This window comes from Humulus lupulus, chromosome 7, assembly GCF_963169125.1.
Source record: "Humulus lupulus chromosome 7, drHumLupu1.1, whole genome shotgun sequence".
NCBI classification, from domain to species: domain Eukaryota; kingdom Viridiplantae; phylum Streptophyta; class Magnoliopsida; order Rosales; family Cannabaceae; genus Humulus; species Humulus lupulus.
In genome coordinates, this window is record NC_084799.1 from 104,963,038 (window position 1) to 104,981,208 (window position 18,171).

Here is an 18,171-nt window from a genome sequence, read left to right on the forward strand (position 1 = left end):
AGATCCAAATAAGAGATTGGTCTGAGGACCTTGTCGCCAAACTATTTGATCATGTTCGATCCTGGTTCTTGAGGAACCTATCAACCCACACAATCAACAAGAGAGACAGGTCCTAGGACCTTGTCGCCAAATTAATGGATCATGTTTGATCTTGGTTCTTGAGGAGCCTATCGACCCATAAGATCCAAATAAGAGACTGGTCTAAGGACCTTGTCGCCAAACTATTTGGTCATGCTCGATTCTGGTTCTTGAGGAACCTATCAACCCACATGATCAACAAGAGAGACAGGTCCTAGGACCTTGTCGTCAAATTATGGATCATGTTCGATATTGGTTCTTGAGGAGCCCATCAACCTATAAGATCCAAACGAGAGACTAGTCCAAGGACCTTGTCGCCAAATTATGGATCATGTTCGATCTTGGTTCTTGAGGAGCCTATCGACCCATACGATCCAAATAAGAGACAGGTCCTAGGACCTTGTCGCTAAATCTCTTGATTATGTTCGATCCTGGTTCTTGAGGAACCTATCAGCCCATACAATCAACAAAAGAGACTGGTCTGAGGACTAGTCGCCATCATCATATCATAATCAAATCTGGTCCTTGAAGTACTGATCGATAATTTGATCTAAGACTCGTTACAGGTTCGATTAGCCCATCTAGACCCGGTTGGTCCAACTTAGACACTTCTGTCTACAATCATTATAACGAGTACATGAGAGATTATGTAGATCGTGATCGACACTTGCTACACAATCTGCATCTGTGTATAGGTATCATTACTACTGAGTATGAAACCATCACCTGACTACCAAGGAGGGACAAGCATTTGCTGCTTGCATCATTGGATGAAAAGGATAGTACTATGTGTCTAAACGCTCGAAGCAAGGCATGGTCAGGTAGCAAGTGACCAAGGCTTTTAAAACCCATGATCACTTAGGGGGCATCTAATACATACCGATCGGGGTATACACAAGAAATGAGGGCATGACCTTAAGTACTAAGCAAGCTCAAGTTTTTCTAGGACATTTGTTCAACATATGTTCCGAAAGTGAAAAAAACAAAACCAAAAAATGCATTGGTGAGGAGATTCCTAGCCATGTCCCCTATAGGGTGGTCGGCCTATCACCCATGAGGTTGTAACTCCCTACTATCCAAGGACCGTTACGGTGTGCATTTTAAATAGTGCTAAACTCGCTAATCTAGTCATTTGGCCATAATCGTGTAACTAAGTATGATTAGTGGTTTAGGGTTAAAATTTTTGGTTAAGATACAACGTTTTACTAAAACGTTTACTGTATACATTTGGATCCCAAAAATATAATTTAGAGATTAATTACATCAAAAGATTTACAATCAGCCGACCTAAGCGGCAAAATAGGGTTTAACCCGAGTTCCTCTTTAAACCCTCGACCGTGGCGGTCGAGCAGCCGCATATGTACACATCGTCACCTAAGCTCTCCAACTCAAGGATGGTCCAACTTTCTTTTGCCTTTACCTGTACAACATAGTACTCGTGAGCCGAAGCTCAGCAAGAAAACTCAATATGCTCATGAACAGCAATAACATGTTACTAAATCACAATGTGCATGCCTAGCAATAATAGCCCTATTCATGCATGCAAATAAGTCCAGATAATGATTGTGGACCCTGCCCTTTGTATGGATGACTATCAAGTCAATCCTGATAAGATGAGTGATTAACACTTTGAGATTCTGATAATCATGTTGGGGCATGAAGCCCTAATCAGATGAGTGATTGATGAGTAAGTCACTAACATAAACCAGATGAGTGACTGATGAATAATTCACTAGCATAAACCAGATGAGTGACTGATGAGTAGTCACTAACATAAACCAGATGAGTAACTGATGAGTAAATCACTAACATAAACTAGATGAGTGACTAATGAGTAAGTCATTAACATAAACCAGATGAGTGACTGATGAGTAAGTCATTAACATAAACCAGATGAGTGACTGATGAGTAAGTCACTAACATGGGCTCCGCACCCTTACCATGTGACGATGCAATCACCTGGGCTTTCTGGCCCTGGCTCTAAGTGACTAGCCATTAAACTAGACAAGCGCTTTTAGTTTTCATCGAACTTGAGGTCGGTCAGGCATTAATGCTCATAATGAGTCATTTAATGCTTACGTCGATTAGATTTAATCTTTTCGGTTTGTGTTGAACACATCAATGCCGTTCTTGACTCTTAAGCCAATACCATACGACTCATGCCGGTTTTTGACTCATGGGTCAGTGCCACACACAAGTAAGCAATACAACCAGGCATATATCATATGTCAAATGTCCAAATGTAGGGCATTCAGCATGCTTACTTAACAATCACTAGCATAATTATGATCATGCACAATTACAGAGACTCAAGCTCTGATCAATCTCATATTTAATATTCATGTCATGCCCTAATCACATATTTCTCATGCATCACATACTGGGTGCAGTTTTCTTACCTCTGGTTCGAGCGTGGAATAATAAAAGAACGACCCTTGAGAACGATTAGTCCTTAAGTCCCTTAGCAGTCACCTAGTCATAACCAAATATGGGATTCCATCAATAAAAATGAGCAACAAAAGGTTCCCGGACCAAGACCTAGCCTCCGGGACATCGAATCCTACTAAACCGGGTAGTAGGGACTATTTCAAGGCCTAAGGTTTGAGTTCCCATGACAAAAACACAATTATGGCCAAATAGGCCCTTAAGAGCCGCGACCCTACACCACCATGTCGCGACCCGCCTCCCAAAAAGAGGCGCCAACCTCAACCCTGCCATCAAAATGCGCCGCGTCCAGCCTTCCCCCATGCTGCGGCCCTACGACCATTCAACACCACCCTTCATCTTCATCAAGCTTGGGTCACGGGGCTCTAGAACAGAGTCGCTACCCCACCTGAAACCCGGCCAAAAACCCTTGTTTTTCCTCTTCGAACTCACATAAAAAAACCTACTAAAACACTTCCAATTCCACAAAGCAAAGTTCCCAATTATTACCACAACTTATCCAATAAAACCTAAGCTTTAAACCATTCAAAATCTCGTCAAATTCAATCCCATAATATCAATTAAAAGCCCAGCTAAAATAAAGCAAGACCAGAGAAAATATGGCTGAGATTCTTACCTTCAACTCAGAATTGAATCCTCTTCAATGGTAGAACATAACCCTAGACCATTAAGGCTCAACTCCCTAGCTTGGTTCCTCAAATGGAGCTTAAAAATTCAAAGAGAAAAGAAGGGAAAATTATGATCGGAGAGGAAGAAGTTGATGCTCTGTTTTTGCAAGGTTTCTACGGCCTTTTCAAGTGATATATATCCCTTAGATCAAAAGACCGAAATGCCCCCAAGCCTATTTAAAACCCTTAACAGCCACCAAGGGAAAAATCGTCATTTCTCGTCTATCTCGTTAATCATAATTAACACCCTCAAATTACTGTTATTCTCAATATCCTCAAATGATAATAAATCATATCCCATTACCCTTTATTTCCCAACAATGTACTAATCCTCAAATTACCCCGAGCCCCAAAATTAACCTCGTTATGAACAAACTGATAACTTGCATTCTGAGATCGTCTCATGTTGAAAAGATCAAACAAATCCACATATAATGTGATCTTATCCATAATTCTCCAACATGCATGAAAATATACAAATGTGCCCTCAACGGGCCAAATTACCAAAATGCCAAAATGGACCCATATGCATGCATTTATCATCATATAATAATATAATTCACATAAGCATGCATATAATCATTTAATAATATAATAAATCAATAATGGCCCTCTCGGCCTCCTAATCAAGGTCCTAAACCTTATTAGGAAATTTGGGTCATTACAGGGGTGGTCAACCTGACCTATTTTGTTCATGGTACTTGGTGAAGTATCATACTACTCATATTACCAAGGTTGTTAGCATGAAAAACATAAAAGAGTAAGGTTAGTATGGCACATGAAATACATGTCTTTGTTGGACTTCCAGATCAGGTAGAAGCAAGAAAAAGTTGTCTCTGAATACTCCTCTCGAGCCTTGTCTCGAGCAACTTTGACCTCTTTCTCCTTCTCGACAAGAGCATCCTTCCGCAATTGGTCCATGTCAGTAATCAACTTCTCTTTCTCAGCTTTAGACTGTTGGAGTTGATCAGAAAGTTTCCCCTTCATTTTGGTTATCCTGAGAGTCAACTTAGTCACTTCCTACTGTTTAAGCTCCACGATACTACGGAGGATGTTAATCTCTTCATCCTTCGAAATAATGTCAGCATCCCTAGAGCCGAGAACGCGCCTAAGGTCCAATACCTCTTGGTAGACAGCTTCAAGCTCAAAACGAAGATTAGAGAGTGTAGAGGTATACTCCATAGACCTATCACGGACATGAGAGACCTGCAAAAAACATACAAGTGTTAGATAAACTTCATAACACAAGCTAACTAGACAAGAAGAGAACTGTAAAGGACTCACACTCTGAATTTCTAGGAGTGACTTCGTTAGAATGGTGCTCAAGTCCTCAGTCTTAATCCCATTAAAAGTTGTTGTTGTTTTCTCCAGACGAGATGCTCGGTCCATGAGAGCACCTAAGTTTCATATAGCAGACTGATGTGGATCAGATAAGGGAGCAGGCGCAGAACAAGAAGCACTCGCATCAGTGAAAATGGGAGGAACTGGTGTAGACAAAGATGGCTCTACCTCTGCGACAGGACTATATGCCAAAAGAATTGGAATAGATGCCAAAGGAGTCAGAGGAGACACCTCAAGAGGAACCTCCATGACTGACTCAGCCTCAACCCTGACCCTTTTTGCCACTCGAATAGAAGGACTGGCCTCGGTGGTATGAACAAAACCAAACATGTCTGAGCCTACAAAAGAAGATCAAATTTTAGAAGGATATTAAACACAGATGAATCATAAAATAAAGGTGATAAAGTGTCAAACCTTCTTAATGAGATTCGAGTTCGAACGTAGTCTTATCAAAGTCGTTCGAAGCAGCGATGAGTACGCGACAGATGCACCCACCTCATCACCCTCATGTCCAGCTAGCACAGGCGAAGAGGGTACCTCCTCGACATGAATGAGTCCCGGGGAGTCTATGACGGTCACAGGCTCGGGACCATCGCCATCCGAAACATCAGCTATAGTAAGAGGAAACAACCCCACCTTCCTAAGGTTCTCTGAAGTAACGGGGGTTTTGACATTCTTCTCCTCAGGGGTCATGGAAATCAGTGCCTTGGCCCTAACTATCATAGCCTGGGTCGGGAGCGGTCTATAAAAAGGCCCAACGTGCTTAAACTTAGAGTTGTTGGCCTCTGCGTCCTTAGTAAAGAAATAATTGTCGGCGTATCTAAATGCCTTGCTATTTCCCGAGATCTCTAACAAGAATGTGTTGGTACCCTCCCTCATATAATGGTGGAAGTGGAAATACCCTGAGTTGCGCTGAGAAGGGTTTGTCTTCGGGTCAAACAAGTAGTGGATCTCGTGAGGCACTGGAGCAGCCCATTTTCTGCGGTGATAGATAATGTACAATGCAGATAAGACCAAGATCGCATTAAGAGCCAGTTGAGAAGGACTAATACCAAAATAGTCTGCAACACTATGGAAGTATGGATGAAGAGGAAGTAGGGCGCCATACTTAATGGCAGAATGTGTCCAAGCGCACATACCCAGAGGGGGGTCCTCAACTCTGTCATCTGGACCAGGGATAGTAATAGACACGCCGAAGAGGTCAAAGGTCTTCTTTAAGTTCTTTACCTTCTCTTCAGTCATGTCAGAGGCCGCCCCCTTGAACCAAACAACCTCATAATCAGTAGGGCGAGGCTTCTCAACCGGTTTCCATATGATTTCATTAGCGAAGGTGGCCCCAGAATCTGATGAATTGAACTCCTTTTGTCGTCTCTTCTTCTGCTATGCAGCTGGTGAGACTGTGTTGCTCTTGGAAGGGGGGCGAACCACCTTAGGTCAGAACCTGTGAATAGAACGCTCCTGAGGATGAGTATCATAAATATGAGAACCATGAGTATGTCCTTGCTGAGAAGAAGATTGATGGGGAACCCGACTAATATCTCGTGCAAAGGGCGTTGCAATGAGTCTCGCTGACCTGACCTATCCCGCTGAGAAGAATGACTCCGCTGAGATGTGCCTTGAAAGAAGCGGGGCGTACTGTGCTGAGAAGATATCTGAGAAAAGCCAGGCAACGAGCCCTGAGTGATGTGCCTGAAAATATGAGGATCATATTCAAAAGGTTGTCGAGTCGTCTGTTTTACTCTCGCCGTTGGGCAATACCTTTTCAAGAGATCTTCCTCACTGAAAAAATATAAAGCGGAGTGAGGGAGAATCCTTTTCACCCTTTCCAAGAACTCTTGGGGAGTATGCTCACTTACTGACTTGTTTGATGAAGAGGAGTTGGACATCTGCAACAAAAGAAAAATAAAGAGTAAAGTTAGTAAGTGAGCATAGTGAAGCCAATAACTGGGGGCATATCCACGAACTAAGAAGCAAAAATGAAGAAATCAGGAGAAAAATTCTATATAGGGGGTCGGTCCAGTGAACCTAAGCCTGGGCCCATCACCTTGAATCCATCAAATTTCAAAGCATGAAAGCTGGAGCATAGGTGGTCAGCCTACCACCTTAGGCCGACCACCCCAGGGATGCAAGCCTTAGAAAAATGCCAGAGGACTGTTCAAGTCTCCAGAAAAATTAATTTTACAGTACAAGGAAGACCCCCAAGGAGATCAGCTGAGAGAAAAAAAAATTAGGGTCCCAGGTGGTCGGCTTATGCTTGGGCCGACCACCCTGGATCCCTGAAAATCATCCCAAGGGTATGGTGGTCAGCCCATGAGGTGCACAATACTCGACCCATGATGAAGCCCTAGGGGTGGTCGGCCCTAACGCTAATCCTAGACCTGGAAATCACATAAGGCAAAGGAAGGAAAGCCCAGGAGGTACTCGGCCATGATTGGAAACTCTAAGGGTGGTCAGCCCTAACCCTAATCCTAGACCTGGAAATCGCATAAGGCAAGGAAATGGAAGCCTTGGAGGTACTCGACCCATGTTTGGAAACTCTAGGTGGTCGGCCCTAACCCTAATCCTAGACCTGGAAATCTCACAAGGTAAGAAACCCTGGAGGTGCTCGACCCATAATGAAGCCCTAGGAGTGCTCGGCCCATGAGGGAATAGACATCCCTGGAAATCGTCTATGCTAGGGTCTGGAATCCTAGAAATCGCTAGGCTAATGAGGTGGTCGGCCTAGGGTCTTACATCCCTGGAAATCACCCATCCTAGGGTTTCACAAACCTAAAGTCGCATGTGTTAGGGTTTGTAACCCTGGAAATCGTCCAGGCTAAGGAATTTTACAGAGAAATCGTAACTTGATTCAAGTAAGTAAATTATATTTGATCAAAATAAAACAAAACAAGAAGATTCAGAAAAAATTCCTCAAAGATTCAAAGTGTTTCTTCTAAATCTAAGCACATTTAAATTAAATGGTGTAAGGATTAGAAGAAAGTACTTACCAAAGATCTGAGTTTGATGAGGAACTGGAGAAATCAGGCTTGGAACTTGTTTGGGAGAGGCGCATAGAGCAAGAATGAGAATAGAAGCCTTACTTATAACCTCTCAGACAGACAAGATATATTTAGGAATTCAAATTTCCTTGAAAAATATCTACATTTTTAGGAATTTAAAATTCCTTGAAAAATATCTATATTTTTAGGAAATCAAATTCCTTGAAAAAATATCTTATATTTTCAGGAATTAAAATTCTTTGAAAAATATTTTGTATTTTTAGGAATTAATATCCTTGAATAATATATTATATTTTAGGACGTCAAAACTCCTTGAAAAATATGTTATATTTTGAGGATTCCAATTTTTTTTTTAAAAATATATTAAATTTTTAGGAAATTAATCTTCCTTGAAAAACCTAATTATTTTTAAGAATTACTAATTATCCCTGAAAAATTCGTGCTGAGCAAATTATCAATAGTTAAAAAAGTACTATGTAATGTCCCAAGGGACTTGACTATTAAAGTACTACTACGGTATGTTTCTCGGGCCAGGATCAAGTTTACTGTAATGTTGAAAATATTACAATAAACTTGGGGGGAAAATGTTATCCCTAAAAAATACGAGGATGGTGTGGCAAATAAGAATGTGACACGTGACATCACAAATTAGAGAAAAACGACAAAGTATTGAGAAAAGACCGACGGGCAAAAAATATAGGTCCAGGACCTATAGGGAAGTCGACCAAGCCTAAACCCCCTAGGGGTGGTCGGCCTGACCCCTACCCCAGGGGTAGTCGACCCCAGTATGCCCAAGGACCCCTAGGGGTGGTCGGCTTGACCCCAACCCCTAGGGTGGTCGGCTTGACATGCTCAAGAACCACCTGGGTGGTCGGCCCACTCTATTCTTCATAGGGTGGTCAGCCTAAACCCCCAAGTACACTTTACTGAGAAATACTCACTCTCGTTCAAACTGAGATTAATAGGCCTAGCACCCAGAAGGTCACAGGACTAGCACCCAAGCTCGGGTCGTCAAACCTAGCACCTAAGTCTCATATACCAACAGAGACACAACATCTTCCCAGAGGTTTCTATCGTGTATTATCCACTACAATCTAGAGAAATAACGAGAAGACCCACAATCTCATAATCATGGGGAGGTGGACACGTATCTCCACTACCTGATAATCGTGTACCAAACCACGATCCCAGTATTACTGGTCATGTAACAACCCCTGGGTGCTATAAATAAAGGACCCAGGGCTTCATTTCAAAAGATCGTTTTTTCTGGAATTTTTGAGATCTGAAGAACATTTTTGGAGAAATTCTGGGCAAATCAGAAATGAGTGAATACTTTTGTCCATCAGTGTAATTGTCGAGTGATTCAATACTAAAATCTAAGTGGATTAAGTTATTACTATTCATTAGAATAGGGCTGAGCCACTATAAAATTTCTGGTGTTTGTTTAAGATATTCGTACTCTGTCATTTATTATATTTATTTCGTTCAAAATGTGTCGTATACGGTACATACGACTATTGGTCAGTTTCATAGGTCAACAATATCAAACATCTTTTATTTATTTTTATGATATTATTTTTTTATTTAAAATTTATATAATAATTAAAAAATATAATAAAAGTAAATATATATGAGCATGTTTACAACTTTAAAACAAAAAAAAATTTGTATTATATATTACTTCTACCTAGTATATATACAAAATACCCTTTACATTCTAACTTTTTTTCTTTTCATTTCAAAAATGGACAATGTAATTTAATGATAATATTTTGAAAATTCCACATTGTGATTAAATAATGTTAATTTTCTAATTGTAAGACAAAAAATTAAGCAACTTTCGTCCGGATAATCCAAAAGTGAAATGTAAATCACAAACCTAACGGACTGAAAAAAAATTAAAAATAAAATAACGCCGCAGCCACTTAAAAGTCCTTTTCCACATATAAATGTAGTAGTAGTAGTATCATATTAATACAAATAATATTCAAAGGTTTGGTGACATCACTTTGACGCATGGTCCCTTACCCAAAAGCTTTAGGCCTATTTAAAGCACCTTTGTGTACATAACTCAACCCCACCTCACCTCACCTTACCTCACAACTTCTCTTCTCTCCTTTTATATCTTTCTCGTCTGTGAGGCATTTCATCAAACACTTTAACATTCACAAGACTTATCTCATCAGAAACTGAAAGAAACCATCATGGAGTGCAGTACCGAGACAAACACTACAACCACGGCGTCCTCATCGCCCCCACTTGCCTCTCAGTACTCGTCCAATTCATCGTCTTCGTCGCCTCCCCAGACTCCAAATCCTAGCCCCAACCCACCCGTTGTGCTCAGTCCATGCGCCGCCTGCAAGATCTTGCGGCGGAGATGCGCTGATAAATGTGTATTGGCGCCCTACTTTCCTCCAACGGAGCCTGCAAAGTTTACCATTGCTCACCGAGTGTTTGGAGCTAGTAACATTATCAAGTTCTTGCAGGTATAAGTTGTTTTTTTAATAATATTTAATTTGTCAATCTATAATATATTATCATAACAACATGAAAAATATTATCTTTTTTTGTTTTGTTTAGGGAGCTACATTTGATATTAGGTTACCCATAATAATGTAGACAAGGGACAAATTTTGTAGCCGTGTACAATTGGGGTTCTTATCAATAAAGTCCTGATCAAGGTCAAGGGATTTATGGGGGCAAGTGGCAGTTTCCTAGCTTTTAGGTTACTTGTCACTTCCTTTATAGTAGTTTTAAGTTATTTTATTTTTTTATTTCGATTTATTAGTTCGTTAATAATCATGGCCATAGTCTAATCTATTCTAACCATCACGTGCCATAAGGTTTAGAAATGTAATAAAGAACCATTTCTCATTGGCCAAGAATAGTAGTGGTGCCGTGGGACTTTTGAGTACGGAAAGATGAAGCATATACACATCTAGACGTTAGAGAGACTCTCATAACTTTCAACCATGGAAAAAATAAAGAAGGAAATCGAAGCATCCGAAATTGAAAAGTAAACAATATAGCAGAATGTTCACATAGAGACTTTTTCAAGCCTAAAACTTGTTCACATAGACACATATTATTCCCTTACTACATGCATGCCCCACAAGCAATTTGGTCCAGTTCCAAGTTTCAACCACCTCAATAATTTCATAGTTATTAATGAAGAAGTTGGTATAAACCGCAATACTAATAATGGTGTGTACAATACATGTTATGATTTCAGGAACTGCCAGAATCTCAAAGAGCGGACGCAGTGAGCAGCATGGTGTATGAGGCCGGAGCAAGAATTCGAGATCCTGTGTACGGCTGTGCCGGAGCGATTTGCCAGCTCCAGAAGCAAGTTGGAGAGTTGCAAGCTCAGTTGGCCAAAGCACAGGCAGAGGTGGTCAACATGCAGTGCCAACAAGCCAATCTAGTGGCCCTTCTTTGCATGGAAATGGCTCAATCTCAGCAGGGTTATAATAATAACAATAATTCTCCTCCTCATCATCAACAGATCAGTCTTGATGGGTCATTGATGATCAATAATATTACTAGTACCACTACTCCTCTCATGATTAGCAACCAAAGCAATAATAGCCTAAGTTTCCTTGATGATAACAATAACCTAGGCTCCATGTGGGAACCTCTTTGGACATAATAATCATGATGCAAGGCCCCATGTTTGAGTCATGATATATATCATATATCTTAATCATAGCTTAGCTTAGCTTAAATTAAAAGGAAAGAGTAATATGTTCCAATGAAATATTCTCCTAAGGAGAAGTTGATGGACATGAAAAATAACTAGTGATATAGATTAATTTTTATTAGTATTCTAGCCAGGAGAGAAGAAAAAAGTGAGGGCATGTGTAAGCTAGTTAAGGATCTAATCACTTTGCTAAAGCTAGGCAAAGTGGATGGGTTGTTTTCCCTCCACATCGATCCCCACATATCATGTAATATTTGTTTAATTAAATATATTTTTAAAAAGAATAAATTATATTAGAGGTGTTTGTTCTAATCAAAGTCCACTATTTTGAGCTGATCATTATGGAATCCTAAATCAACTTTTTGGTCACCTACTATAATTACTTTAAACACGTATAAACATTGATAGATTATATCTACCAAAATTAATAATGAAAATTCCTTGTCATACTTTTGACCCATCTCTTTTTTTTTTTTTTTTGATTAGTTACTTTTAAGAGTCCTTGTAAAAAAATTCTAATACAGTTCTTGTGTTAACTAAGCATATGGAAAATGAATATGATATTTAATTCTTTTCTTATTTACACATTGAAATATATTTCTTCATAATATACATATATAACCACGCAAAAATAATGGAACCAAATAGTATGTATATTTTCTCAATCTAAAATACTATTGAAATAATATTATTATGCCATCTTGTCACTAGTGTCACTAAATAAATGCATAAATAAGAGAAAAATACATTCGTACTGATCAATAATCAAATTAACTAGAATCAATTTACACATTCTTATAAGAATAACAAATTAATATTTTTCATGATGAATCAGAGCAAGCAGTATATCGATTTGATTGAAGTGTTAGTGAATAATATCAAACTTGTCACAAAATGGTGATGACATTAATTAAAATTGTCGGATGCACTATGCATAATGTGTATCTGGAAGTCATCTCTATATATATTCCGGGCTGTTCCAGTGTAGTATGACGAATATCTAACTTCCTATCAAAGCCAAAACACTCATCCTACTATTTAGTTTTAACTAATTGCTGACTATATTTTACCGAATTAATACTAGCTAATCCATATTTATATTTATATGTATATATAATAATTTTTTTATCACATAAAAAGTTTCATAAACCCTCCATAATTTTTCGAAGTTTGTTTTCGGCTGCAAATTATGCGAGTGAGTGACATTTTATAAAAGATGATTTAATTAAGTACCGACCCATGATGATTCCGCACGTAGACTAATATATATAGTAATTAGTAGGGAATTTACTCATTTTGTATCTTTTATTTTTGCAAAGTATTATTCTGGTACCTTCTGTTTTCAATAATCTTCATATGGTACTCGTATTTTGAAAACATAGATATTTGGTATCTTAAATGATAAAATTTTGTCAATATGACCAAACTGTCAGCAGTTATATGTAATTTATACCTCGTATGATTGAGAGTAATTTGATTAAATTGGTAAAATTTTATTAATTAAATTTGAGTTTAAGGTACTAAATATGTATAATTTTAAAATATAAGGTGTCAAATATATACGATATTAAAATGCAGGGTACCAAATATATACGATATCAAAATATAGTGTACTAAATAAGCATTATTTATAAACACATAGTATCAAAATGATATTCTGCAAAAAAAAAAAAAAAAAAAAGGGTACCAAATGGGTAAATGCCTTAATTAGTATATATAACTTGGTTTCAATATCGGTGGCCAATGGGATTTGTCATGTACACATGAAGAATGATTGATTAGTTTTTCCCACCCCGGCAAAGAGTTTTAAGGCTATAAAATTTTTCTTGGCATCTAGAATTATGTAGAAAGTTTCGAACGCTAGTACTCCTTTCATCAGTTTTTTTTTTTATTTTTTTATCTGTCTTGATCAAATATATCTCTACTATATAAATAATGGGCAGATAAAGATTTTTTTTTGTTTTCACAGTTTTTTATTTTTTTTAATATTTTTATATTTAATAATAAATTATAAATATGACTTAAACTTAGATAAAATTAAATAATTAAATAAATTCAAATAACATATTTTACAATGATAATTAATTAAAAATAATAAAACCATTTTATAATTTAAATAAAATTTAATTAAACTTAAACTTCACATATTATAATAATATCATATTAAACAAATATTTTCTATATAAATGTAGATAACGAAAATTCTTACTTTTAACGGTTTTTTATTTTTTCCGTTAACTTTAACGGAATATTCTTATATTTAATATAATATTGTTATATTTAACGGTATATTGTTAATATGACTTAAACTTAAATAAATAAATATTTAAACAAATTAAAATAAGATATTTTTTAAGATATTCTACAATAATAATTATTTAAAAATAATAAAACTATATATTTTATAACTTAAATAAAATTTAATTAAACTTAAACTTAATATTATATTAAATATATAATATACAATCTTTTGTTCTCACTGGCAAATTAAAAAACTAGAACAAAGATAAACTTTAAAAAATTTAATTAATTAATTAATTAAACTATCATATTTTTAAGATATTTTATGATAATTTAAATAATTAAATCATATTTATTTAAAAATATTTTTTATCTCATAAATTTGTGTTATAATTTATTTTTTATCAAGTGATTGAAGCTCTTTTTCTTCATCAAATTCACTAAAAGACAGTGTGAGATACATTAGAAACTAAAAATAATTTATGCATGTATATTACTGTCTACACTATGACTTTTTCTATTCTTATTTTATTTCTATTATTAATTTCTTTTTAAATATTATTGTATTTTATATATATATGTCATGTAACCATGTAAATATATATATATATATATCTATGTCAATGTTGATATAAATATTTATATATATTATAGAACTATAATTCATTCTATTATGTATATGTATATATTTTTTTTTTAAAAAGTGGACCAGTTTTATTAAAATTATAAACAATGTTTACAACTTTTAAATTAAGCAAACGTGCATTCCACGCTGCTTCCACCTAGTAATATAATATGATCTACTATCAACTAGCAACAAACTTGAATTTAAAATCCACGTATAATATTAATATTATATTAAACATATAATATATAATATCTTATTGTCACTGCCAAATTCAAAAACTAGAACAAACATAAACTTAAACAAAAACTAATTAATTAAAATATGATATTTTAAAGATATTTTATGATAATTTAAATAATTAAATCATATTTATTTAAAAAAAAACATACATATCATTTTTTTTCTTATAAATTTGTGTGATAGTTTTTTTTATCAAGCAATTTGAGCTCTTTTTCTTCATCAAATTCACCAAATGACAGCGAGATACATTATAAATTAAAAATAGTTAATGCATGTATACTACTATCTACACTATGACTTTTTCTATTTTTATTTTATTTCTATTATTAATTTATTTTTAAATATTATTGTAATTTATATATGTTGACCGCGTTTTTGGCCAACGACGTGAGAACGTCAAAAACGATAAAACCTTCAAGAGAATTTAAACGACACAGACGGTTTTGAACAGAAAGTAAACAACATAGCAATTTTTATAGTGGCTCAGCCCCAATATGTTGGTAATAGCCTAATCCACTTAGAGTTGTGATTTATAGATCTGTACTCAAGATTAGATGAACTAAGCCAACTGAGTTTCTTCAGTACAGATTACAAGAATACAAGAATTCATTATGATACCAGCACTTTCTCTCTCTAGAAAACTCAGACCCAAAATTTCCCAAAAGTCTCTCAAAAGAAGAGGAACATTTCTGATCCCATAAGTCATCTATTTATAGGCTTAGGATCATACATCTGATATCCCCTAGAATCGGGATATTTTATTATATTTATTACATTTAAATTACAAAAAACATTCAAAATATAACAGAACCCCCAATTTGTGGGAAGAATGAGAGATTCCCGCGTGTGCCAAGACCAGTTCTTATTGAAGCCGTTTCTGGGAATCTTGACTTAGTCCTCCTCTATCTGGTCGACCCATATCTCCTACTGACCACTCATGCAAGTGTTGGTCGGACACATGCATGCTGGACATATGCAAGTGCTGGTAGGACATACACTTGCTGGTACGACATGCACTTGCTGGTAGGACATGTACATGTCTCTCCTCTAACATGGCAATCTTCTCTAGCATGCCATGTCTCTCGTTGGACAACTATGCACTTGCTGGACATATGCATAAGGACCAGACCCTTTGGACTCTCCTCGGACCAAAGTCTGACCAGTCACTTTTTGGGCTCTCCTCGGACCACATTCTTGGGGTCTCCTCGGACCGAGGTTTGACCACACCTCTAGGCTCTCCTCGGACTAAGGTCCGACCACACCTCATGGTTCTCCTCGGACCAAGGTCCGACCATACCTCTAGGCTCTCTTCGGACTAAGGTCCGACCACACCTCATGGTTCTCCTCTCTTCTAAAATGGCACTCTCCTCTAGCACTCTCCTCTAGCATGCCATTTCTTGTTGGACATACGCATAAGGACCAGACCTTTGTCTCTCCTCGGACATGTGTCCGACCACGCCCCTTGGGCTCTCCTCGGATGTACTTGGCTTGGACGTGACACCTCTCAAGCAGTCAACACTCTTCATCAGTCTACCAGGTCACTTTATCACAACTCTGAGGAATCAATGTATTTATTGACTATTTAATGTGTCTTTTACGGACCATGTACTGCCACTTGTCACCTCTATTGCCACGTCATCGATATCCAATTTTTGGGGATAACAATATATATATGTCATGTAAATATATATTTATATAAATGTTGTATTTAGATGTCATATATGTAGAGATTATTGATATAAATATTTATATATACCATAGAACTATAATTCATCCTATTATATATATATATATATTTTTATAAAATAACGGTGAACCGATTTTTATTAAAATTATAGACAAATGTTTACAACTTTAAAACTAAGTAAACATGCATTGCACGTTGCTTCTACCTAATATATATATATATAGGAATTCTCCTATAGGAGCTTCACTTTAAGCCCTACCAGTGGAGCTCTCAGTGTTCTCGACCCATGAACAGTTTTCGGCGCGATTTTTTTTATGACCGTGTATATTATAGCTATTTAAAACATCCTGCAAATTTTCAGAAAATTCAGAATAGTTTACAGTACCGAAAACTAGGTTCAAACATGTTGTTGCACGCGTGACTAATTTTTTTTATGCGCGTGGAAAACAACATGTTTGAACCTAGTTTTCGGTACTGTAAACTATTCGAAATTTTATGAAAATTTGCATGATGCTCTAAATAGCTACAATATACACGGTCATAAAAAAAGTGGCGCCGAAAATTGTTCACGGGTCGAGAAACACTGAGAGCCATACCGGTAGGGTTTAAAGTGAAATCACTATAAAAGAATTGTCCTATATTTATATATAAGCTATCGTTTTTTTAATATATTTTTATGAGATTTTTTTTTTCATATTTATGATTTGTTAGGTTAACTTTTTGATTTTTTTTTTGGCTTTTTTATTTGGAAGTTCATAATTATGGAGTTTTATTTCTTATAAATTTTAAAAAATATATAATTACGCCATATTTCTAATGATAATTATGTTATATTTGATTTTGAGGGTATCAATTTTTTTTATTTTTTTTCTATTTTTCTTTCATTTTTGTACTTTTTTCCTTCACTTTTTTTATGTCATTTTTTCCCTTCATCACTTTTTTTCTTGCCATTTTTACATTTCTTTTACTTTCTTCTTTTTTTCCTTCATCTTTTTTTTGCTTTTATCATTTATTTATTTAGTTTTATTTCCTACTTTTTTTTTTCATATTTATTTTACTTTCATCATTTGTATATTTTTTTTCAATTTACTTTCTTCTTTTTTTCTTTCTTTTCCTTCTATTTTTTTCATTTTTTCCATCCATTATTTCTTCTTTTTTATACCTACTCTTTTCTCCTTCCATTTTCTATTTTCTTCATTTTTTCTTTTTTTTACATATATTTTAATATCACATAATTATTTTACAATTTTATTAATTATTATTGTACTTTTTTTAGTGTTTTTTTCTACTATATGTAGAAAACTTCGAATCAATTTTTTCAACATTTTCTTTTTAAAGTAACATTGATATGAACATCCAAATTTTAAAATAAAAAATTTAAATATTAAAACTTAAATGAGTATCAATTACTTGATGAAAACATTAAAAGTGGAAAAAAAAAATTGATATGAAAACGTAAATGGGTAACCGGTTACCCTATCGAGAACATCCAAATCTAGAAGAAAAACAAATAGATATGAAAACTTGAATGGGTAACGAGTAACCCTAATAGGAACATCCAAATTTGGAAAGAAAAAAAATAGATATAACAACGTGAATGGGTAATCAGTTACCCTAATGGGAGAAAAAATCAAATGAAAATGTGAATGGGTATCCGTTTAACCTAGTAAGAACATCTAAATGTGGAAAAAAAAATATGAAATCTTGAATGGCTAACTAGTAACCCTGATAGAAACATTCAACTTTGGAAAGAAAAAAAATAGATATAAAAACGTGAAAGAGTAACTAGATATCTTGATGGGAGCATTCAATTCTTAAAAAAAAATCTAATATGAAAACATGAATGGGTAACTAGTTACCTTGATGTGAACATCCAAATACAAAGAAATCGACATATATGTAAATGTGAAAGTAATCAGTTACTTAACCTACACAAAGAAAAAAAAATAGTCACGATCTTTCAAAAAATGTAGAAGAATAAATTGGAACAAAAAAATTAATTTGTTTTTCTAAGTATAGTAAAAAAAATAAGTACAATAATAAATCGATAGTAAATAATTAAATAATTTGAGTTGAAGGTGAGGTGACTGAATAAGAGGTTCTCTCTAAAAAACTGAAAAATGTAAAGTGAAAATGTATTTGTG

The 18,171-nt window shown here is 35.6% G+C and overlaps 1 protein-coding gene across 1 annotated transcript; it reads left to right on the forward strand.

Moving 5' to 3' along the window:
* Positions 1–9,606: 9,606 nt before the first annotated feature.
* LOC133788509 (LOB domain-containing protein 1-like) lies at positions 9,607–11,527 on the forward strand. The gene is made up of 2 exons (XM_062226022.1): positions 9,607–10,017; positions 10,764–11,527. Exons 1-2 carry the CDS (start codon positions 9,736–9,738, stop codon positions 11,178–11,180), a joined length of 699 nt encoding a protein of 232 aa, XP_062082006.1. The 5' UTR covers positions 9,607–9,735; the 3' UTR covers positions 11,181–11,527.
* Positions 11,528–18,171: the final 6,644 nt, after the last annotated feature.